Below are 25,242 nucleotides of genomic sequence, written 5' to 3'. Positions count from 1 at the left end.
ATACATAATATTATTAGAATACATAATATTATTGGGTTCAAGTTAAGGCAATTCTCTGGCTCTACCTTTTTGTAGACATCTTTGAGAGGAGTGTTTTGTCCTGAACACCATTCACGGTAGCAATTGTGTGTACATTCATACAGCTGTTAGAAACTAACCCAGAAAGTATCAAAGCACCAGAAATAGTGATGGAAGATGCCAATGAGTTAATAGTCAGGGACACAGCCCCTGGACAAGCGTGACCACAAGTAAATCTTAGATTTGTTGTTCTATTCTATACCTTCTGCGATGGTGATTTGCCCTGCACAGCAGAACAGATCTTGGCCTTTCTTTTTCACTTACTAGAGGATTTGCAGAGCAGGAAAAGAAGATTACAATTCCTCTCAGCAGAAAGTAATCCTTTTAAGTTAGGTATGTCAGCATTCATTGAGAAGTGTGGGAAAGTGCATGCTACTTAAAATGCTTGACAGGTCTCAGAGAAGCGTGGTGGCAGCAAGATGGGAGTAAAGCCCCCAGTTGTGATTACAATGGCCCCCAAATTAGAGACTGTTAGAGGGAGTAGTGGAAGCAGAGTTCAGGAGCAAGGATTCATTTCGGTGTTCATCCAGCTTGGTTAATTCACAGTGGTAAAGTCCAAAATTATAAACTAGAGTGGTATTTTTAATTTGAAACTTGAAATTTGTTTCATGGGAAACAAATTTTCTGTTCAGATGGCTACTTTAGAGAGGTGGTGGTGCTGTCCTGTAATTTTACAGTGCATCATGTTACTAAGCATCACATAAACTCATGGATCTGCTATACCTGACACATACTTTGAGTAGCTCGTAATTCCTTCAGGACACATTTGTTCTGTTTGGAAATTTTAGTCTGATTATAATAGTCATACTGAGCCCAGGACAGAACTCATTGTTATGAGTTTCATTGTATAGTTTTGAGTCCAAAGAGTTGTATTGAGACATTATCAGCAATGCTCTCATGAGATGATAAGCAAGGTCAGAAACTATTCTGGATGCAGTCATTGCAAAATAATTCAGGCTTAATATGTAAGGCTGAAGTTGAAGAGTACCTGGAATTCAGCTAAACCTCGTCTGAGCAAATGATGAGATCCTACTGACAAGGCAATAAAACAACAACTGTTGTGGGTTAGAAAGAAGAACTTTGAAATAATATGACAAGAGGTAAAGAAAATGGACAGGAATTCAGTGATGGGAAATCCACACTGAGAAGTATTTCAGCTACAGCCACAGAAAAATTAAACTAACAAAATCTTAAAAATCACCCACACTTCTAATAAGTCAACATAAAGAACAATGACTGACAAGAAGGGCTTGAAATGCTGAGAAGGAGAATGATTATGAAAGTACAAAATGAAATGGAAAGTTAGGGGGAAAAAAAGAGAAACAAAGCCAAAGCAACAAATTGCATAAAATAGCTAAAGATATCAGACAGTTCATAATGTATTTGTAACAGCATAATAGCTGCACATCTCTATTGTAAGAGAATTCAATTTTATTCACTCTAATTTAGCACAGGACAGTCAACACAGCCATTTCAAATCTGTTGTTCGCATTCCAAGATAGCATCTTGACAGCTTTTAACAAACTAAAGTGCCTCATAACATAGGCTGTTGGGGACAAGGGAAAGATCCAAGCCCAGGATCACATAATATACAAGGTTTTCAGGAATGTATTGCGCAAGAGATCTTTATTCTTTTGTATTTTAAGAAGTCTGCATTTCAATTTTGCTGATATTATACATAATTCCCACATTTTGTCTTCTACTGAATTCCCTCCTCCCCACCTCATGCTCCAAGCTTCTTATTTCTGCACCCTGAGTGACAACTGCAGGTACCTCAATAGTGGATATTGCAATGCAAACCAGTGTTTAAATGGCCTGCTTTGGCTTAATGCTTCTTTGTTTGCATGTAACGACTTCCCTCACATTCTCTCTTAACAAATACCTTCCATATGGTTGGAGTATAACGGCTTGTAAGTACTTAAATGGGTAGTCTGCCATGTGTTACACTGAGGATCAGATGCAATGGTAGGTGGAGAGGCTTTTCCCCTCAGAGAGAGGGGAAGAACTCATCTCATCTGTCCATCACTTTCAAAAAAAAAAGTAACTTTCCTCTAACTTTTATTTTAAGACCATATTTACAGTGGAGTGTTTTAAATGAAAAAATACATATTGCTTTTACATCTCTGTCATCCAGAAGGTATTGAAATAATCAAAACAATCTGAATTTATTTTTAGCATGACAATTCACAATTGTGTTTGAAGGTAAGCTACAGAGTAACACACTTGGTTCTTCTGAATTGCTTTTATCAATTCAAACACTATAAAAGTAGTTACTCCGGGTTTATTTCAGCCAGATTACATGTGCAAGTGAATTTCTTGCTGTTCTATTTCAGCTATCCAGACTAGAGGGTTTGTGGAAGACACCAGACAGGAACCTGGGTGTGAAACGTACCCTGAGACCTTATACAGAAATCCCCCAGTTCAGACATAGTCATCAATTACTCTTCTGTTTTCTCAAATCCCATAAGGAGGATGGCAAAGGCAGACTTTTATTTTACAGTACTGCAAACACTGAGGTACTTCACTGCTGATTCCAAGAGAGATCTTTCCCTCTGAGCCACCTACAAGTCTATCCTTTTGAGATGGATGATGAACAGCTGGCACAGTGCCAGTGGGACAGGCTTCCACCCCACCCATCAGAAAACTTTGGGAGCACCTCTCTGCTCAAAGGGTAGCTTTTCACTGAATTACTGGGTAATCATAACACAAAGTACCTAATCTAGTAACAATCCCCTTGATTAAAAAGGGACACATAAAACGTTGTTAATTTCTTAATAAAAAATTAAACCTCTTAATTGAGGAATACAGGTTATTCAAAGGAAACTAGAAAAAAAATATTTTGCCTGGTTTTGTGTTCATCTTTCTACTAGCTGCACGGTGGAAAATGTGATTAAATGGGAACTTGTGTGGAGGAAAAATGCTTTAAAATTTGATATATTCCCTTTTTTTCCAATTACATTTTTCTGATTAGATTTATTTTCCTGCATTCGTGATATTTTGAAATTTGAACTGTTGACTTGCTGTTTCAAGGAACCAGTTCTGCTTCCCATCCCTTTCACAGTGAAGCTAAAGGCTCTTGACTTGGGAAGCTGGGGAATGCATTGAAGTCTGCCTGTACTTGGCACTGGTGAAGTCACACTTCTAGTCCTGTTTTCAGTTTTGGGCTCCTCACTACAAGAAAGACATTGAGGTGCTGGAGAGTGTCCAGAGAAGGGCAGTTGAGCTGGTGAAGGGTCTAGTGAAGGTCCTGGAGCACAAGTCTGATGAGGAAAGCCTGAGGGAGCTGGTGTTGTTTATCCTGGAGAAAAGATGGTACAGGGGGACACTTTATTATTCTCTACAACTGCCTGAAAGGATATAGGTGTTGGTCTCTTCTCCCAAGGAACAAGCGATAGGAAAGAGGAAATGGCCTGAGATTCTGCCAGGGAAGGTTTCTTCACTTAAAGGGTGGTCAGGCATTGGAACAGGCTATCCAGGGAAGTGATGGAATCACAGCCCTCAAAGTGCTCAGAAATCGTATGGATGTGGCACTTGGGAACTTGGCTTTATGGTGAACGTGCAGTGCTGAACTAATGATTGGACTTTACTATTTTGATTCGAAAGTGGCATCATTCCCCCTCCGCCCCTCCCATTTTTTTTCCTGAGGTTTCAAGAGGCTTACACTTCCCGCCTGTATTGCGTAAATAAACATTTTAAGTTACTTGGAGGATGAAAGCCTATTTCCTTCCAAAGCCTACCCCTTTCAGACGAACAGCTGCCGCCCAGCGAAAAGCGTGCAGGAAAGATTGGACGATGCTGGGTGCCCAGGGGATGCGCAGCAGCATCCGAACAGCCCTGGTCCATCCCGGGGCAGGCCACACGGGGTGCCCCGTCCCTCTGCCCGCTTTCCCGCCGCAGTCGGGCGGCTCCACCCCGCCACCGCCCCGCGCCCCTCCTCCCTGCCCCTTCCTCCTCCTCCTCATCCCGCGGCAGCGCGGGCGGCCATGGCGCGGCGCGGCCGGCGGCGGCGGCGGGGGGCAGCGGCGGTGGGGACCCGCGGCAAGGTGAGGCGGCCCGCGGGCTGGCGGAGCGGGGCCGGGCGCCGGGGGCAGGGAGCCGGCCCGCAGCTCTCCGCCTGCCCGGGGTAGCGGCGGCCTTTGTCCGCCGCCCGCGGCGTGAGGGGTCGGAGGAGCTGCCCGCCAGCGCCGGCCAGTGCCCGCCAGCGGCGGGGCGGCTCCCCCGGCCGCCCGCACCGCCCCCGGCGCAGCGCGCTGGCCGGGACACCGGGGTGGCCCGTGGTCCCGCCGGGATCCCTCCACGTGGCGCGGCGGCTCCGCGGCTGTAAAAGGCCGGGCATGGGGTGCAAGCCGCCGTGAGGGCGGCCCTGGGACACTCAGCAGCGGCGTGGGGCAACTGCAGCTGTGCTGGGACTTGTGGCGGATCTACTAAAGGCTGGAGTGGATCACTGATAATTAATTAGTTGTGAGCCTGCGGATACCACATTAGAAATAGCCAATACATTTATTTCTTTTTAATTCTGGCCTTTTTTGTTTCCTTTTTTTTTCTTTTGGAAGGCCGCGATGCCAAGGCTGGCACATATTGCAGTCCCCTGAGAGTCATGCTTCCGTCCCCTGTGGTCTGGTCCAAGCCTGGGGGCGCATGCTTGGGTGCATCAGGCTGATTGTGTGGCTCGAATCTTGGGAGGTGGTATCGCTATGGAATCATAGAATACTTTAGATTAGAAGGGACCTCATCTAGTCAACCTCCTCGAAGGAGAGTTGCCATCTTAAACTAGTTCAGATTGCTCAGAGCCATCCAACCTGACCTTGAATGTTTTCAGGGGTGGAGCATCTACCAGCTCTTTAAACAAGCTGTTGCAGTGTTTTACATTCTCCTTATATGTAGTCGAAATTGACTCTCTTCAAGTCATGCTGAGCTTCCCAGCTGGTGGGAAGGAGCAAGAAGTTCAGCATCTCATTCAGCTCTTGCTGATGGAAAGTTGGAGCTTTACAGGGGTTTCTGTGGAACTGAAGTGTAATACAGCCACTGGAATATTTATTAGAGCTCTGTCCTCGCAAAGACCTTCCACCTCTGTATGACCTCAGGCTCTCAGTTTGGCAGTATGAAGATAAGGGTGCTGTAAAACAGTTTGGGATAACCCTGTTTGACAACAGACACACATGGCACTCAATTCCCATCTCTGGTACTGTAACACAAGACTCTTACAGTCTACTAGTTCCCTTTCTGGTACACAGCTAAACGCTGCACATCATGTTTCATTCAAGGCTCAGCAAAGGGCAGAAGTCTGTTCTGGGTGTTTTCCTGTTTCTCATGGGAGTTTATTTTTGTCTGAGCAAAACCTTCTGCTTGCTCTGCCTTGTCTTTTTGATACATTGGTGAGCAGTGAGTTCAGTCTTGGCAGGGCCAGAAGGATGTGGTGGTGAAGGTTTCTTTGCCTCTGAAGTCACAGATCGTCACTGCTGAGGGGCAGATTGGCTTGTGAGTACATGCTCCAGTTTGAAAACAGTTGCTGAAGATGTCAGCAGTACAAAACTGTTTTGAGTCACAAGACCTGCAGTTCCATTTCCTGTCCCAGAGTCTGATTTACCAGGTCCTGGCACAGCAGTTTCAGTACACAGAGCTTGTTTAAGGGGCACTGACTGTGGTACCGTTTGCACCCACAAGGCCTGAACTCAAATCCTAGACTTGAGCAGACCAGGCACAAAGTGAGGGTACATTGCAGTATTGTACAAAAGATTTCCTTGAAATACCAGGGCTTGGACAGTAGTTAGGCATCACCATGGGATGCTCTTGAATTATTCATAATAAATTCAGAAATAGTTGTTACAACTGTTAGGATTGGTGTGTGATTAGATGGTACAAAGGAAGAAATAGTAGCAGTTTATAGTGTGGATTGTGTTCATATGCTGGCATGCTGATACTTACAGTACTACCAGCATTTTTGAAGAGTTGGAAATAGTTTCCAGGAAGGTACTGCCTATGGAAGGTGATATTTTAAATGATTTGCCATGTGATTATGGTACTTGGGAGTTCCTTATTTTAGGATAAAGTAGCCTTATGGACATTTGCTTATTATCAGTCTAGATAAGGCAATACAGAGACCGTATTTGGCTGGCTGTTCTGAAAGCAGCAGAATTTACCAAAATTTCCTGGAGCAGTAGGTTTACTGGTGTGAAAATTGCCAGAACCTTTTGAGGGGGCACCCTCAAAGTCCCAGGAGTTGTTGCTGTGACAGATTAAAGGCTCAGGCATAATCCATCTTTACATTAGAATCAAATTATTCCTGCAAAGATCATAAAAGTGGGTGATGACTGCTCGTTTTATCAGTTGTTCCTTCTTTCAGAACACTCACTTGCCTTTCCATCTCCTGCTGCTTATGCCAGGAATACACTTCGCTGTCCAGGGGATTTCAGCTTCTTGTGCTTTAATGATGTTGAGAAATCCTGGAGGTTATCTGCAATCTTCCTTGCCTTCCTAGGTTTTGTTGATGCCCACGAGTCTTGGGCTGATTGTGTGGGTGACAGTCTTTTTGACCATGCATCCAGTCTGTGTAATTCTTTTGCACTGCAGTTTGGGGCTTTGTATCTCTGTGCTTTCCATGGCTTTCACACATTTGTATGATGCTTAAAATTAAGCTTTTAGAGTGCTGTTCGCCTTTGTGACTCCAATGGAAAAACCACGATCTTGACTTCTGCATAGTTCTGGTTTATTGGTCTGGCACCTACTGACACTCTGGCTGGGCCCCTCTATTCTTTAGCTCTGCCCACAATTGTCAGCCTTGGAGTGCTTCCCTGTTCGGTTGCTCCTTTGAGGTTGTTCCTTTGAGGTACGAGCCAAATGCAGTGCCCTTGGGTGGTGTGCCTTAGGCTGGCTTCTGGACTGAACCTGGAGCAAGTCAAGAGGCTTTCCAGCATGTGCTGAAGGTGTGACTTTGCACAGGTTTGGTTTGTGAGTATCTGCTTGGAATTAAACTTTGATTATTTCAGTCTGACTGAGTTTGAATGTGACTGAACTTGTGTGTCCTCTGCTTTCATTAGGAATGCCCATACATTGTGCTAAATTGAGTTAAGAGAACACAGCCCAATTGATTTTTTCCCCATGGTAGGAGCAAAAATGGAGAACTACATCTAGTCCTGCTTTCTCATGCTGTAGGTTCTCCTGATGCATCACCATTGGAGAAGAATGTGCTAGTGTGACAATTGGCAGGGAAAATGATGTGTGCAAATAAGTCTTTAAAAAATTAAACATGGCAGTCAGTGCTGTAGAAAGAACATGCTTCCCACCAAATACACTGGTTTGCTTGCAGGCAAGTGTTCTCTCCTCAGAGCCTACCAGGCAATTTGCGTCTTTTCTGGCTTTGGTGTCAGGAAAGTTGCTTTTTCAATTGGAACATGAAAATTCTTCGTGTTGATGTGGATGGCAAAACAGCTCACCTCGGGCTTTTCTTTTTTTCCTTGCCTAACAAGGTGGAATTTATGGGTAGAGTGCTTGGAAAAATATTCTTGTGACTGCTGGGGACCTTGGGTTCTTTGCTTTTCAGTAGCTCATGTGACTGGAACAGTTTTGACAACCCTACCAGCCTCTGTCACCCTCTGCCCTTGGTGGCAGACCTGCCAGCCTCCACAGGCACATACCAGCTGCTGGCCCCTGGTTCTGTGGGACTGGGATCTCCATGCAGCCCAACCCATCCCAGTATGCTCCTGGGTGTCCTGGTGGTATATTGTCTAATTCAGAGAAGGAAAACCTGAGAGATGTGAATGTCTTGAGTTTTGGACTACTGCAGAAGTGTAGGATTTGTTATTCTGGCAGTTGTTGGATTGAGTGCCCATCCGTAGCAGCGAAAGTTTGCTGATACTTTTGAATAGTACCTTGTAGGGGTTTTAAACAACTAAGTGTGTTTTATGTGCAAAAATGAATGAGTTCAATAGATAAAAAATTTCCTACCAGAAATAAGACTGACTTTTTCAGCAGCTTTGAATTATTTCCAGCTTTCACTAGACTTTTGGTACTTAGCCTTTGTAACAGGTATATTTAAAAGACAGTATTTCTCACACCTGCAGCATTTCAACAGTCCATTGTGGTCTGTTCATGTTGAAATATTTTCCCCAAGCAAGCTTGCAACATTCATCACATCTCTGCCTTCATGACTTTTTTAGGGATTTAGTGGTGTAAAGATCCTCTCCTGGAGTGCCTGTGTTTTACTGATGTTTTAAATAGATTATTTTGACATTTCAGTTTAGATAAATATGTATTTTATTTCTTGGTGTGTAATAATTTGTTAAGAGTGGAAATCCTAGGCTCTGATGCTGATTGTAAATCAGTTTCAGAATGTATTTTAATTGAAAGTTGAAGATGGTAATGTCTGTGGCTTCCAGGACTACACAATAAATAACAGTGGATGAACCCATCATGACAGATGTTTGCTGCAAGCTTGTCTTTTATGTCAGTGGACTTTTCTTGGAAATAAATTTGGCTTACAATTTCAGGTGCAGAAATAGATTCTAATAATTCTGCTAATCAAGATTGACCATGAGGCTTCCCTTTCTAAACTTCTGGAGTATGTCCACCTTGTGAGTTGTCTGTTATTAATGTTAGCCCTTCTGGTAGAACAGGGACTCATCAGTGACCAAATTGAGATTCTTCCTACCCAGGCTATGGAGAGCAAGTCACAAACCAAAAATCCTTGGAGCTCTACAGTAAGTTACTTAAATCAGTACCAGTACCACAGAATTTGGGAATGCAAAAAAATTAAGTTCCTACTGGGAAAGAATTTTGTTGTTGTTGTTCAAAATCAATAATTACAGCCTCATAAATGACTCCTCTGGTGCAGATGAAGAAGCAATACATGAACAAGAAGAAATCAGGCATGCAGTAATTACAGCAGTGGCTAAGTCAGCTGTAGATTAGCACAAGAACTAATGCAGTGGCTCCTGGAAGCAATTTATTCATAGCGGGGAGACTCTCAGCTCCTCGTATGTTTTTCCATTAAAATGCACAATCCTTCATTCTTTGCACTACTCTGTACTGAGTAAATTCTGCCACAACAACAGAAGTGGATTCTGGATGTTCACTGTAGGAGGTAGGAGTGAGGGAATATCCAAAGGGGTTTGGATATGGACAGAATGACTTTAGAAACTGTAATTTGGATCATGCCATTATAGGCCTGAGAGGGTCAGTTTTTCAGAGGTGAATTCTACTCTTGCTTCAGCAGCAGTAAGTTGGTTTTGCATCAGCCTACATCAGCTTTATAAGATCAGAACTAGAATAAAATTGTTCATACTCTAGCTTATTTCAGAGAGTGATGCTTTGGTGAAGGTACTGCTTGCTATTTTAATGGAACCTTTGCAGCTATATTACTTTTGGAGAATGAGCCTTCTTTGGGTCACTTGCCTTGCCACAAGTAAACTTTGGAAAAAAAATCATCATTATATGCCCTGTTTGAGCAACCTTAGTTTTCTGTGACAGTAAAAAAGGGCAGTCTGCTCTCGGTTCTGAACCTCGTCTCTGAGATGTACTGGTGGATATTCAGGGCTGGAAAACAGCCTTTTGAGATGAGGAATTGGCCTCTGACCAGGCAGTCATTGATCTCATGTTCCTGAGAGTTAATGAGAGTGTGGCTTTAGCAAAGAGCAGAGAGGCTTGTTTCAGGTTGGAGTGATGTGTGTGAGGTGTGTATGTGAGGGGATGTAGGGGACAAATGTGTTTGGATGCTGGTGAGGAATGCAGATGCTTTTCTCCCAGAGCATTTGTGTGACTGGCAGAATGGTTTTACAGGTGATGCTTGGATGTGTGAAAATGTGTTCTGCAACTTGGCAAAATGCCTTCTTCCTTGATTTTAAGGCTTGACTTATTCATCCCATCCTTACACAAACCAGATCCTAAAGCAGCCCACATGGGAACTCTCTGGAGGTTTTCTTACTGTCCTGGCACATGCAGAGCCTTATCCAAAGTGTTTGCTGTGAAGTATATGGCCCAGTGGAATGGTTGGAGGTGGTGTTATGAGTCTCCTAGGCTGAGACTGGACTTCTTAAACGCTGAAGCTGTGACCTTGGTCACCTGAGAAAGGCTATGTGCCCTTGACTGTGCTTCCCCCTCTCCTGGTGGGCTTCTAGCAAAGGAGAAATGTTCTTTGTTAGCACATTTTCGCTCTCTTAAACAGCATCACAGGAGAAGCTCTGTGACAGTACTGACCAAGGAGAAGGAGTTGCATTGGTTTTGTTTTTGGAGTTAGCCAAGTGTCTGCTAAAATCCGTAATGGTACTGTGAGATCTAAAGGTCAGGTTTCCTTGTGCTTTAGCATTGTGTTATGTTTGAGGTTGTGTTCCTCACCTCTGAGACAGCATTTCTCTGCAAGAGCTGGAGGGGTGATGGGTTTCCCCATGGGTAAGGATGCCCTGAGCTCCTGCTTGCAAAGATGAGACACCCACGCATTTTTAGGTCTCTGAAGCACTTTCCTGTGGAGCTGAACACCCTGTGTATTACATCATAATCCCAATCCCAGATCCTGAGTCTGTATTCAGGGATTAAAACAGTCTATACAGAATTTTCCTGGAGTTTAGCTAAATAAGGTGCAATTTACATATAGCATATTTTGTGCTACAGACTCGTGTTTGCATAGGAATATAAACATCAGTTGTATGGTTGCAAATCTGAGTTTTCCTGTTAAGTTGGTGTGTGTGAGACTCATGTTTTCTGTCTTGTCTTGAATCAGAAACAGGTACCCAAGGATGTGGCCAGCATTTTTAATACCCCCAGTGACAGTGAAGATTTTCCAGGATTCCAAGATGATGCTTCCGAACAGAGCTTCTTGTCAGAGAACAACTGTGCTAGTTTTGATTCCCAGGAGTCTGGAAAAGAGGTAGGAACAGGTTGCCATAGTCCATTTATGCTCTTGGGATGCAGTAATACTCTGAGCCTGTGTCAAAACTGTGTGAATTATAACTCTCACCTTAACCTGTAATTTACAGTGCCCATATTAAAAGTAAACTTACTTAGTATTTAGGGTTTAGTGGTTGCTTTTGAAAACTCCTTCATAATATAAAAATGTGTTTCATTGGAAGATGAGTTTAAGTGAAATAGGTAAGTGTAGCAAACAGGAAAAAGAGAATTACCATCCTGGAAAGATGTTGCTGGTTATTAGATGGGCATTTGTGAGTATGTAGACTTCAAAGTATTTCTTCCAGAAGTATCTCTGCGCTGTCTCTGCATTAAAATTGTGTTTTAGTAGTGGTAATCCAGAAAAAGCATCAGCTCCTGCTGCAGTAGTGCAGTCTGCTGGTTCTTTGCTCTCTTGACGAAGTGGCTTGGATTAGCAGAATGATTTGATATTTTTTCTTCTCTGGTAGCTGGAGATACCAGCTGAATTCACAAGAAAAGAATAGAACTGATGTGCTGTCTTGGGTGGCAAAAAATTTAGTTTTTAGTCTTTTGGAAACATATAATTACATGCTTGATAGCTATGGGCTAATGTGTGATAAGATACCTTTGTCATTTGTGTTCTTGCAGAGGTCCCTCTGTTTCATTAATGAGATAATTGAATTATTTTTCTTTTATTTTCCTGGTTCATCAGGTCAGTGCCCGGTTAAGAGGTGCTGATGACAAGGAAGATGATTAGTGTTAGCCGAAGAAAGAGACAGAATAAGGCTTGTTACAAATATGTACTGTTTCTCAGCCTTTATCGGCAAGTGACCCCAGGAGAGTGCAGAAGCCTTTTGGGGGTAGAGCTGCAGTGTGTGCTATGGAGAAAGATAGTGTCCAAGATGTTATTAAATTCTGGGCTCTAAGTTGATTTGTAATCTTGTTGCTAGACAGCAGTACTGGCAGCTTCAGCAAGCCAGGAGGTAGCTTGATCTTGCATTTGTGGTTTTGTGTGGAGTATCAAGAAAGGTCGGTGGGGAGCGGTATTGGTGATGGAGGGGAAACCTTGTGTGGGAGCTTCTGCTTTGCCTGCTTGGGGGCTGCAGACACCTGACTGTACCTTTCCCTCCCTTGATTTCCCAACTTGTGAAATAGAGTTTATGATAATGATCTGTTCTGCAAAGCATTTTAAAATCCTCTGATGAAAAATGCTGTGGAAGAGATAGATAGTTAGTTTAACATGCATTGCTGAGAATCCCAGTGAGACTTGTTCCAGATTTACAGCTTGCACTGCAACCTTCCTTATCCTTCCTGTGTTTCCCTTGGGATGAGAATTATTTTAAATCTTGATCAGTATTGAATTTAATTTCTTTACCACTAAATGGTGCAATAAAAATACCCTGAGTTCCATCCAGCTGCAGCATAATCTGCAGTCCTTGCACATTAGGGCCCTGCATCAGGATGAGCATCATCCTGTGTTCATGATGCCAAACACCACAATTGCTGCAAAAGGTACTTGTGCAAGAAACAAAAGAGTTTTGGTGCAAAGGACAAAGTGATGGGAAGTTCAGAAAAATTCAGTTCTTGAGAAAGGAGGCAAGGTAGCTGCCCTGCTGGGGTGGTAAATGGGCTATTGGTGCATCAGGTGTTCCCTTGGATGCTGAAGTGCAAATGAGTTAGCAAGTAGTGACCTCTGTGTGCCTGCTTTTCCTCAGGGCTTTCTGCAGTCCTGCTCTGATCATCTCTGCACTTCTGCCAGTTCCCACATTTCTCCCACAATAGGTATCCCTGGTGTGTATTTTACCTGATGTAGACTGTTCTTCATAGATGAACAACATAGCTGTAGGTGTGTTATTTTTAGTTACTTTAGCTAACAAACAGCATATTTCCCCCATCAACCTTCATTGTGGAATTTCATAAAAACACAGAATACATAAAATCTTCAGTTTCCTCCAAGAAATGCAATTTAACTTTAAAGTAACTTCCCTATTGTGTTTGTTCCTTTCTCAAGCAGCTGCACTGCAGCTATCAACAAAAGAATAAAGTAATTTTCCTCAGAGAAAACTCATTACAATTACCCATAATAATTTGTAGATGTTTAAGTGTAAAGAAACAGCATATGCAGTGGCTCCCCCCTCCCATTCCCCTCTAAGTTTTTCCACTCATCTATTGTATCTTTTTTTTCACCAGATATTATCTTAAAATAAAGAAATGTGTAATTAAAGTCAGGGAGGGGAGGGAACTGAAAGGAAGAATAAAGATATTTAGCAAATGCATTGTATTAAAGGTAATTTTTGCTTCTTGTGTGGGAGGAAGAAGTAACAGAGGAAAATTGGGGAAATAAACTTATATGTTGCTGACTTTCAAGAGGCAGGTGTGATATGAACATGGATTATATTCCTACCAGGAGCAAGTCTCTCAAGAGATTAGCAGGAACAGGTTGATTAAAGGGTTTTCTACTAGTTCTTGTTGGAAGTATGGAAATACACTTCTATTTAGTAAATGCCTTGTGTTTAATTGGCATGTAACGTACATACCATGAAGAGTGTTTTAATGATGTCTTTTTACTTCCTGGTCTATAGGCTGAAATTGAGGAATCGTCTACCCTAGAACACATGGGAATGATAAAAAAACCAGTGAGTTGGGAAGGTGAAAGGTGGAGAGATATTGGTCAGGCTGTTCAAAGCTGTGTTGGTACCAGTCAGTTCAGTGATGGTGTAACAGCACAAGGAGCAGACCCCATCTCTCATTTGTATTTTCTTCTTTTCAAGGCCTGTTGAAGAAAATACATTAACCAGAAGAAAATACATAAAACAACATGATAATTTACATACAAGAAAACTGATAGTTTATTTTTATTGGGTAGTAATGAAGAAGGGAAGAAGTGAAAGAGAAAGTTTCCCCCACAAGAAGTAGCTCAGTTAAAGCCCTGTCCTCAAAATGAAGAAACAAAATCTTGCAGTTAAAACAACTCAATATTGAATCTGAATGTTGTCTTCTTGTTGTTTGTTTCTTAGACAGGCTTTGCCTGCAAAGTGCTTTCACAGTATGCTATTTAGTTGGCACTGCTTTGACCCACCAAACCTGTTTATTGTGGCAGTGTGTATACTCTATATCTGACTGCCTTTCCCAGCTCCTGAGTGGTGTTTTTGCAGGGGCTGCAGTTTCAGTCCAGATACCTCACCGAAGAGCTGCGGAGGATTTTCACTGAGGACACTGACTCTGAAACAGAAGTGTTTGAGGGCTTCGCTTCAAATGAGGTGCATGTGAGCAAGAAAGAAGTTCTGGTAAAGGCAGTCACACCTACATGTGAATGTATATGTTGACTTCTTATTTCTGTCTGTGTAAACTTCATGTTCTTGTAGGAATTTTTCTGATACACTATGATGCTCTTTTTTCATGCTGAATTAAAAAGTCTTGTCCTAAAAGAGGGAAAGAATGCTTTATTTAATGTAGCATCACATATTAGAAATGGGAACTACTTCCACTGCTTGTAGATTCTACGGGGCAAGATTGTTCCTCTGGAGACAGCCATGTCTGTATCCCAGACAACACTGATATGTAGATGCCTTGTTGATCTCTGCACAGGCAGAAGTTGCATACTGTGAGCTTGTAAAAAGATGTTAATTTAGGTGCATTTATGGTGATTCCTTTGGGTGGAAAGACTGCTGCCTAGAACTAGTGATTTAAAAATTAACTCTCTTATGTCAGAGCCAATATTGTAACGTGGGATTTTTCTTACCTCTAGACGGTGGAGTCAGACTTGAGTGATGAAGAATGCGATAATTTGTTGGGTAATGAGAAAGAAGAGGAGGAAGAGATGAAGAAGAAGGTTTCCCCCAAGAGAAGAAGCTTTGGCCTTCGTGTTGCTTTACAGTTTCCCACCAGGAAGTCATCTGAGAAAAAAGTGCCTGAACAGGCTTTGTCTGATTTACCTCTAAAGGACAGTGAATCCCTCACACCTCTTTCAAAAGAAATAAGCCTCAAGCGGTCGGACAAAGTAGAGGGCTCTGCTTCAGAGTCTGAAGAAGACATTAAAGAAACACAGGAGGAAAGTTCCAGTGCACTGCTTAAGAGAGCCATAAATATTAAAGAAAATAAAGCCATGGTAAGACTTAAGAGCAATGTTTTTTTTCTCTGACATTTACATCCAATTACTTAGCTTTAGCATACTTGAATTTTAGGGTCCCTGCTGGTGCTGTGCTGGAACTTTAGGAAAATCTTATGGTGAATTTTTCTACCTGGGAAAACCCTGGAGGACCCTCAGCACTCAGACATTTACCCCTAAAATAACCTCAAGTAGGGACTAGCCTGGTCAAGTTTAAAATCAGAGTAGAACTAAGAATTTTTAATGTGGATATGAACAAAGTTATAAATTACCAAGTTTTGCAGCCTTCAGAACATGTCAGAAAACCAGCTGGTCCTTTCAGGTGGTTTATGGTGTTGTTTGCCCAATAGTGTTTCTACTTTTTGTTTGTGTGTAACAGATCTGCTGCAATTACTGATTGGAAAGCCAGCTAAAAGCTGCTGAGGATGATAAATGTAATTTCTCAGCTGTGTGGGATGTGATTTTTACAGTATTGCCTTACTATATAACTGCTGAACGTGTGTGTATGTGTGTGTAGGTGTGGAAAAGAGCAACTGATCATTTACTAATGCTTTTTCCTTTATTATCCAACATGCCACCAGCTCTCTAATTATCATGCTACTATGTAATCCAAACTGATGTTCAATCTTTAGTAGCTCCTTCAGTTTTACTGTTTCAGGGAAAGTTGCAGCTTCCAAGCAGTCTTGGGGCTCTTGGTGTGGTACTGCAGCTCCTGTGTAAAAACTTGCTTCAGCTTTGTACCTGCACTTCTAATCTGTCATGTGTTCCCACTGCTGTTGTGTTGGTCTTGCTGCTCCTTGGTCCTTCTCACCTTCCACTCTTCCTTGCAGTTCAACCACTGTGAAATTCACTGGCATCCTAGGAGCAGTACTGTAATGGCATTAAATAGCTCTTAATAAATGCCACACTGAAGTATTTACTGAGAAATACTGTATTCAGCTTTTAATATCTTGATGGCTGTGGCAATCTCAGAGAGTTAGCAGCTTGGCTCATCCCCACTACCAGTGGCTTTTCAGAAGTTAGCCTCATTCTGGAATTACAGAACAGGTCAGTGCCTTTTTTGTACTTATCAGCCACTGCTTATGTGGAAATGTACTTCAAGACATCTTGTGCACGGTGCAAGAAATCATCATCCTGCTGAAGTACTTCTGATGCTGTACATGATGAGAACATGCATGCATTGGGGGAACTGCCAGTGGGGCTTAGTTGCTCTCTAATTTTGTAATGAGTGTGTACCCAGTGTCTGCACTGCTTAAGTGCAGAGCTGTCTGGCAAAGAGCACAGATGTGTCTGCAGTCAGTAAAAGCTCACTGGAAACCTCTTACTGTCTTCTGGCACCCTGTCTTTTTTTTCTCCCTCCTATCATATGAACTTAATTTCTTGTTATCAGTCATTACCATGTTGTAATGTACTCTTTTGGTGCTGCTTTGATAAGATACTATGTAAATCTGACCAGTTTAATTCCCAATAAGAATTAGTAGGAGTTATAAAGTTAGTATTGTTGGCAGAGTTTTTGCTCATGGCAGAGTAAATAAACGCCTTTTATGAGCCTCACTTTATTTAAGTGCTTTCATAAAGGTTCCTTGCACATGTTTAGCTGTAATTTGAAGGGCATGTGAGGAATGGATGGTAGGTGGTGTTGCTTGTTTTGTAAGTTACAGTGAGTTTTCAATGTGACATCACTCGATTCCAGCTTGCCCAGCTGCTGGCAGAACTGAATTCCATACCGGACCTGTTCCCAGTGAAAACGCCCTCCTCAACTCCTGCAGTAAGTTCCCAGTACTGGTTGGTGGTGACAGTAATTTTTGTTAGACTTAGGTGTTGGACTTAATGTGTTTCATTGGAAACTTTCAGCAAGTTTGTTCTGGTTTTCTTTGGGTTTGGTCACTTCATTTGTATAAATTTGCTATGGTTTGTAAAGTGCCAGAGATTACGTGAGGAAATAGAATTTTTTAGGATAATTTATGAAGAAAGACAAAGACCAAGATAAGATGCTGCTTCATCCTTTTTGCTCCGGAAATACTATTTGAGATCTTGGACAAATGTCTGAGTATGTGGGAATAAAGAAGAGTAGTTGCTTTGCTTTGGATTTAGATTCTGTTTATTTCTCTCTTGTAGATCTTTCTTCTAAAATCCACCCTTCCCAGTAGAACTATGCTCATGAAGTTGAGCCATTCAACACAAACAGAAATCATACAGTAGTTATTTCAATTGACTTTTCTCAGCTTTAAGCAGCTGAGAAACTTTGCTTAGCAGCTTTCTCTGTAAAGTAGCATTTTTCCATGTATATTATAAATTGAAAAGATTTGAAGAAACCTTGAAGGACTGTAGGACAAAGGACCATGTCTTTGGTGGATGTCCACGCAGGACTTCTGTTGCATGAATTCAATCATGCAGTAATTGGGAGGTGTGACAGTGTGAAGAACGTATCTTGCACCTCCCAAGAATCTCCAAAATTATGAATCTTGAACTAAATGAAGCAGCTTCTTAATACCCTTTCAGTTAAAAAAGGTTAAAGGAAAATTAACGAGAATTCAGCTTGTTCTTCAAACTGTGTACTCCTCAATGTTCCTCGATTGTGTGTTCAGATTGTGGGAAAATCAGAATATTTAGCTACCAAAGAGCAGTGAGACCTGGCTTCCACCCTAATATGCCATGTGTTAAATTTTGGTATAGTTCTGTGATGTTAATTGGAACAGAATTTGACGTTAAGGTGTGATTTTTGAAAGTAGCAAAAAAAATAGTGTATAGGGAGTATATTTGGTGATGGGGTTTGGCTTAACAAGTAAGGAGGAGAACAGTAGATCTCTTCATGATAATACAAGTGTGGTAGAGATATTTTCAGGTTGTTTCTAGTGTTTAACGCTACAAACATAACTAAAAAGACAGTTACTGGAATTTTCTTCTCTTTGTAGAAACAGAAGAAAACCCCAAGGAGGACATTCTCTGAAGGCCAGATAACACGCCGAATGAACCCAACCAGAACTGCTCGTCCACCAGAAAAATTTGCTTTGGAAAAATTTACTGCGTCAGCTGTCAAATTTGCAGAACACATCTGTAGCTACAGACAACAAAACCTCTTGAAGAGACTCAGTGTGGTATTTGCCAGATTTTGATATCTCCAGTAGTCAGGAAGTAGGAAACATTTAAATTGTTGGCCAGCACTTAGACCAGACATCACATACGCAAAGTTATTGAAAATCTTTGATTGAGATTAGCTACAGAAGAAGTTATTTCCAGGCCTTTCTGTCTCATCTTTCACCTGTTAAGTGGGCTCTATTTGTGACCAGGGTTACTCAGGCATAACAAGGCAGTTAACTTCTGGTCTATTATTAATTCTTCATCTGAAAATTACAAGAGCCTGTAATGTACAAAACCTTGGAGTGGCAAGGCAGTGGGGTGGTGGAGGTGGCGAAGCAGGTCTTCTCTGTTACCAGCCTCAGGAAAAAAAACAAGGCAAAAATCCTTCTCTGGAAATAGCAGAAGGAAGATGTGAGTTATATGGCTGAACTGAGAACGAATTAAGGGAATCTGCACCAGCAAACTGTTAATGTACAGGCTAGTAATTGAAAAGTTGCAGATTTTAATCTTTCCTATTTTTAAAAATATGATTTTTTTCCTCCTCTAGCCTATGGTGGTCCTTTGTCTTGCCTATATTTTCTTTATAGCCCTTATGAGGAAGACCCTTTAAGTTTGAATCCTTAAAGGCTGGATCCCAGTTCTGCTTGTAGGAGCAAGTGCTGGGCATAGTTAAAGCATTATAGAGGGAACTTGGCTATTAGAAGAGGAGGAGTAGCACCAAATGAGAACCTGGGCTGATAAATGACTGTTTTGGACAGAACAGAACTGATCTAGAGACAGGTATGGGGAAGGCTAAGTGAGAATCTGATGAAATTTGTTCATGAATAGGGGTCAAAGAGAATAATTATTTAGAAGGAAAAAAAAATCACTTAATGGTGAGTGGAGTACTCTCTTCCAAATAACAGATTAATAAGAAAGGCCTGGGATTGGCAGGACTAACCTAAAACTTCAGTAGAGGTTTTTTTTTTTTGCAGGACATTAGAGATTGTCATTGGAGAAAGCAACTAGAGAACATACAAGGAGATTGAAGGATGAAAGCATGGAAGGCAGATGATCACAGTTCTTGATTTTGAGAGGGAAGAAATGGAGTATGAAGAGTTACAGTGGAGGAGGAGAGGGAATGCAAAGAAAAGTTAGCAGTAAAAACGTGTCAAGGATTTGTGCAAATAGAAGTAGTAATAAAGGAAAGGAATTAAATAAAAGGAATAAAAAGTGAGTAGAGAAAAGATTATGGAGGGAGAGGGAGAGAAAGGGGCAGGGATGATTTGGAAACTATTCCCTGTTCTTCCAGCGGTGCATGAGCCTGTAGTTTGCCAGCTGAGGACTGCATACTCATTGTAAATGAAGGAATTTGTCACCAAGTGTGGTGACAGATGCTTCATGAGATCAGACAAAAGGTATTGAGATGAGTTTGTTTAGCAGGGGGATTGTGGAGTTCGCAAAAGGAGGAGATCATCCAAGTACTCGTCTCATCGCCCGGTAGAAGACATAACTGAGGAGGACTTGGACAACATTGCAATCACTGTTAGAGACAAAATCTATGACAAAGTTCTTGTAAGTGGTTGTCATATTTTTCAGTGTGTCTGTGCTTGAAATGAAAAGTCTCTCACTATTTCACTGGTGTTTTCTAAAAGGTCTCCTTTCCTGAGGCTCTGGGGAGTTCAGCTCATCATTGTCTCACAAGTATAGCTTTGAAAGTTTTGTCAGACTTCTCTGGACTTGGCTGTGGTGGTTGATACTCCCCACTGGCTTTTTACCCCTGAAAAGTGTTTCTGTGCCACAGAGCTATTAAGCCAAGTTTGCTATAGCTATTACTTGCCACTAGTAAGAGTATCCTTTTTGTCTCTCTTGCTAATAAAAATGTTGTGTTGTACCATTACATAATAGTGATCCCTGCTGTTCTTTGCACCTCTGGAAATGACATTTCTGTACAGGTTGTGTGGTGTCCAGTGTTCTTCATGGAAGTCCTCCTTCCTTGATTTCACTGAATTTGGCTATTGGTTATCATAAAGATCATCTTACCATGTATGCCTGGCTTCATGGTATTGGCAGGGATGAGTCACAAGATAATTTTGTCAATAGTTTTAGGTTTTTCCTAGAGAGAAGAAAGGACCAGAACTATGATTGAGATTCATATAATTTGAGACTTCTAATGCAACTGAAACTTGGCACTGTCTCTGTAAAATTCCTAGCACCTTTATATGATTTATCATAGTAACAGAACTTCCTCTTCATTGTTTAATTTGACCTTGGTTTGAAGTTTGTGCTTATTATTATTAGGAAAGCTCTTCAATGGGCATTTAAGATGTCCTTCATGCAAATGCTTTTCTCTTCCATTCCACGTTTAGGGTAGTACTTGCCACCAGTGTCGACAGAAGACAACTGATACAAAGACAATCTGTCGCAAGCAGGGCTGTGGAGGGGTCAGGGGGCAATTCTGCGGGCCCTGTCTTCGAAATCGATACGGTGAAGATGTGAAATCAGCTCTGCTTGATCCAGTAAGTGTCATTCTTGAACCTGGAATGAAAGTTTAATGAATACAGCTTTGTTACTAATCTGTGATGTAAGAATACACTCATGGTAATGGGGTTCAAACCTTTATGCCAAGAGCAGATCTGTAGTACTAACTAATAGCCATGATGTGCTAGCCCAGTGTGGCGGTGGCTGCTCTATTAGCACCTGTGCTTTTATGTGCAGCTGCTGGGCAGCTTGGGGGTACCTGACTTCATGTACCAGCTGGTTAATTCAATCCCAGGAATTGTCCTGTACCAGCAGGCAGAGAGAGGCAAAGGAACTTGCTACAGTGGGTACCCATCTCTTTCTAGGGAGTTGACCACAGTCAGCCTAGCATGGAATGAGTGTTAGGCATTTCAGATTACTTCAGTCTATTTAAAAGTCAATACTGAACACATCAGAGAATTTGAGGCTTCAGAGTAAGAAATAGTCAAGCACTTAATAATTTCGTTAATCCTGCAGAATTTGGAAAATGTTAATAAGGTTGGTTGGCTGGCTGACAGAGGCTTGTAAAACCTTGCCCTGAACAATCACGTGGTGTGGAAGCCATACTCACATTTTTCTGAGCAACAAGAAGTCCAGTATAGCATTTTTCATAACTTACTTTTCCCCCTCTCCCACACTCACACCTCTGCAGGCCTGGATCTGTCCTCCTTGTCGCGGGGTGTGCAACTGCAGCTACTGCCGCCGGCGGGATGGGCGCTGTGCCACCGGCATGCTCATCCACCTGGCCAAGTTCTATGGCTACAACAATGTCAAGGAGTACCTGGAAAGGTGAGAGCTCTGCCCTCTGGTCATTCTTTTTTAAACTGTTACAGCCCTTTAAATAATGTTTGACTTCTTGTGCCCTGGGGCAAATCTTGCACCTATGCAAAAGAAGTTTCTTGGATTTAAAATTTTTTCCTTGGCTGAAATCAGCTTATTTGAAGTGATGTATATTGTCTGTGTAAACAACTAATTTGATTAAAAAATTGAAAGGCTTCTGCCTGTTTTGAAATCCCTGTTGGTTGGCTGCAGTGTATAGAAGTGCTGTTTTGGAAGTTATCATCTTCAGCAATGGAATTTTTTGGGAAGCTGAGTTTCCTAGAAAGCACTAACACTGTTTTCTCATATCTTCTAGTTTACAAAAACAACTGGCGGATGACAATTGAGAGCACTGAACTCAAGCCGTGCCTGAAACTGGTTAATATGTTAACAATTTGACTTCAGAATTTTATTATTATGTTTTACATAAAATAGAATTGTAGTATATAGCATATTCATTTCTTTATTGGAAACTTGTTGATTGATATGGTCTTATGCAAAAGATCTCTCAGGAAAATGTTTTGGTAGAGAAATCTACATGCACAGACCTATATGTTAAGTGAAATGGCACTCTTGAACCTTGAGTGGTTAATTTTTAATAGAGCTACACAACCACAGAGAGCTTGGTCAAAATGAGCAATATTTTTATTTATACAATTGTGCAAGTTTGCAGAAAGGGTGTTTAACAACTACCTTCAAAGCACCCCATCTTCAAAGAAACAAAACACCCTTGTCTACCAGCTTGACCATAAAGATCTATTATTCCAGATCTGCTTTCTGAACCTGTTTCACCACCTGTAGTTTATAGACCTTGTCCTTGCAAAGAAGGAAAAGATACTTTAATCTGAATGCCATTATATTCCAGCCAAAGGTGATGCAATCAACCAATGCGAGGATGGTTTTTGACAGTTTTATTCCAAAGTGCAATTATTCACCAAAACATGAAAGTAGAAGAATGTTTAAAAAGAATTTAAAAATATCACAGTAAAAAAATCCAACAAAACTTCTCACCAGCAGTTTTTGTGTAAGGCACCTGCTGCCTGAAGCATCTACCACCTGTTGTAACTGGTCTATATCAGAGTTCAGGAATACATTTTTTTTACTTACAGTTCATGCTTTGATATTTTTTCATTTGTACAATCAGACTTTCAAACAACTTCATTTAAATGCCAGATATTTGTATTGCATGTTAAAGTATGTTAAAATTTTGTAATATACACATTTCTTTTTATGTAGAGAGAATAAAGACTGATCTAAAGAAGAGTATTTTGTGATTCAAGCTACACCCTGGTGCTGATGTTTCCCATTTAATTTCCTATAGCAAGTGTAATGGTGCTTGGAGATCAATAATCATTATGTGGAGAAACACGTGAGCGCAACATTGATGGGTGAGGAAATAACAACATAGACCAGATAAGGGTTACATTTAAGATTGTGTTTTTGTGAGACAAAAACACAATCCTTAATGTGACACTTATGCTCTAGCTTTTGCTCTAGCTGACTGTGAAAAATCTCTCTTTTTACTATGAGGAAGACTGAGAAAGTGGCATGTTTTATTGAAAGCTTAGTACGAAACTGACAGGAGTGAAGCTATTCCTGCCGGAACCCATTTACCTGACTTCTCAATTTTCAGCTTGAAGGTCAAAACACAAATTGTCCTCCTGCTTTTGCTTTTATAAACTGGACATTTGTAAACATTCTTGTTTTCCCTTTGATCCACTGGAATAGCCTTTTAAAAAATGTCTGGCATTGCTGAAGTCAGCTCCTGAACCATGTTTCTGCTCCTGGCCCCACTGTCCTGTGTGGTGCCTGCAGTAATAGTAGCACCTGCTTTACATGATGTTCTGTAGCGCACGACCAGAATCGTTTGTGTTTAAACAGTTGCTAAATAGTTAAGGCTACATTTGAACATACAGATGTAGTGTAGACTACATTTGGTTGATTTAGATTTAGATTTTGTTGGCCTGCTGTGCATGCTCTCTTTGTTCGAATGCAGAGATGAGTCCATAGCATCTGTCTGGACTGTACTCGTGGATTCGTTAACATGCCCTTTTACTAAAAGCAGAGACTTTGGTGATAAAGAAATTTTATATATGTAAACACCAACACAAGCCCAAACTGCACACTCAAGGCCATTCAAATGACAACCTTGCTATTGCTCCATTCCTCTACCCTAGCTTCCCTCTTGGGGTTTACCTGCTGTAGTAGCAACTCCTTTCCAAAGGAGTGGCTTTCTTTTTATTATATTCAGGTCTGGTGAAGAACATGATATTTCTCTGATTGCCACTGGGAGTCACTCACCTTTCTCTAATGAGCTGTAGCTTTGTTGACAGCTTTTCTCAGTTAAAACTAAAATCTCATGTTGACAGTAGGCCTGAATTGTTGTTCCTGAACTTAATGCTTCAGTCTCAGGAAGATACAGATTCAAAAGAACAAAATACGGTGTTTATCATGTAAAGGTTGTTAAAAGAGGAGTTGCAGCTCAAAAGGTGAACATGGTTTCCATTCAGGGACAGCCTACAACCCTACTACAGGTATTGCAATAACTGATTGCTTGAAAGTCCAGATGAAAAAAAAAACCTTAATTCTTACACTTTGCCCACCTAATTAAACCTCATGCTAATCACACATGCTAATCACAGAATCACTGAGTATTCTGAGTTGGAAGGGACCCACAATACAGGTGTTCTCAAGTACTTCCCTTTGTTCTTGGTATGTCTCCCCAAAAGTTTTATAAGCATTATGACCCAGCAAATAAAACATTCATAATTCTTTATAGCTCTTTATTTAGAATTGGCAACTTATAGTCAAGGCAAGAGGAAAAAAAAACAGGATAGAGACGATTTTTGTGGGGTTTTATGTTTGTTTGTGGGTTTGGGGGTTTTGTTGGTAGGTTAGTTGATATTTTTTTTGTGTGGGTTAAGTTGTGGTTTTTTTTTTTTTTTAATTGCAGTTATGTAGGTTACTTGATCCAGGTTGCTAGCATGTGCTAGCTACTACCCTATTCTGCACCTCTAAGGGTTGCAAAAAATATATAGAAGCTCATTTTTGTGAAATTTATAGTTTCTGGAATAATCTTTAAGCTTCTGAACCTCAGTTGGATTAGAGCTGCTGCTTTACTACAATGCAGGCCATGTTCAGACATACTTAACAGTTATTTAAGCTCAGGAAGTATATTTAATGATTAGAACACCAAGCTGGCATGAAATTTAAAGCCACAGTGACAAATGCCAGCAATCTAGTGCCATGCCTAAGCTTCTTGGTGCTGTTCATAGGGTCACAATGCTTTAGTGCAACTCTTGATGCAACTTCACTGCCTCATAGAGTCCCTGAACTAGGAGATCAAGCAATTTAAGTTCATTTCTTACCTTGCACAGAAGGCATACAGATACAGGCTCCTTTTCTTGCTGGGTGGTCATACTCCTCCTTGGTCTTTTGGTTACATCTGCAATTGAGCACACCTTATCCAAAGGCCAGTTGTTCCTGCTCTGCATTGCAGCTTAAAAAAAAAAAAAAAAGTGCTTTCAGTAACTCTATATTCAGACAGTAATTCTAATGTCAGAACTGTCAGCTTCTTGGGCCATCATGCTCAAGCCTGAGACTGTGTGGGGTCAGCCCTTCCCAGAGAATTATGGCAGCCCAGCCAGTGTCCTGTGAGGAGCTCCTGGCCACATTTCTGCTAGCCAAGTGAAGCATTTAGCTCAGTGCCATTGGTGACTATGCAGAATTTGAGCTACACTGTTACCAAGCACTCCTGTGGTGTTCAGAATAAATGCAAACATACATTTGCAGATTCACAG

At 41.4% G+C, this 25,242-nt stretch overlaps 1 protein-coding gene across 1 annotated transcript; it reads left to right on the top strand.

Annotated features, from left to right (window-relative positions):
• The first annotated feature begins 4,061 nt into the window (after window positions 1-4,061).
• On the top strand, window positions 4,062-22,687 carry CDCA7L (cell division cycle associated 7 like). Its single transcript, XM_054274050.1, has 10 exons — window positions 4,062-4,121; window positions 10,790-10,936; window positions 14,091-14,222; window positions 14,684-15,043; window positions 16,737-16,811; window positions 17,959-18,141; window positions 19,547-19,678; window positions 20,473-20,622; window positions 21,276-21,412; window positions 21,759-22,687. The coding sequence occupies exons 1-10, from the start codon at window positions 4,062-4,064 to the stop codon at window positions 21,787-21,789; spliced, it is 1,407 nt and encodes a 468-aa protein (XP_054130025.1). The 3' UTR covers window positions 21,790-22,687.
• Window positions 22,688-25,242: the final 2,555 nt, after the last annotated feature.

This window comes from Melozone crissalis, unplaced genomic scaffold (genome assembly GCF_028551555.1).
Source record: "Melozone crissalis strain CALT ecotype California unplaced genomic scaffold, PUWL_Pcris_2 ptg000016l_1, whole genome shotgun sequence".
Lineage (NCBI taxonomy): Eukaryota > Metazoa > Chordata > Aves > Passeriformes > Passerellidae > Melozone > Melozone crissalis.
The sequence above is the reverse complement of the archived record's forward strand: the minus strand, read 5'-3'. Positions and strand labels throughout refer to the sequence as shown.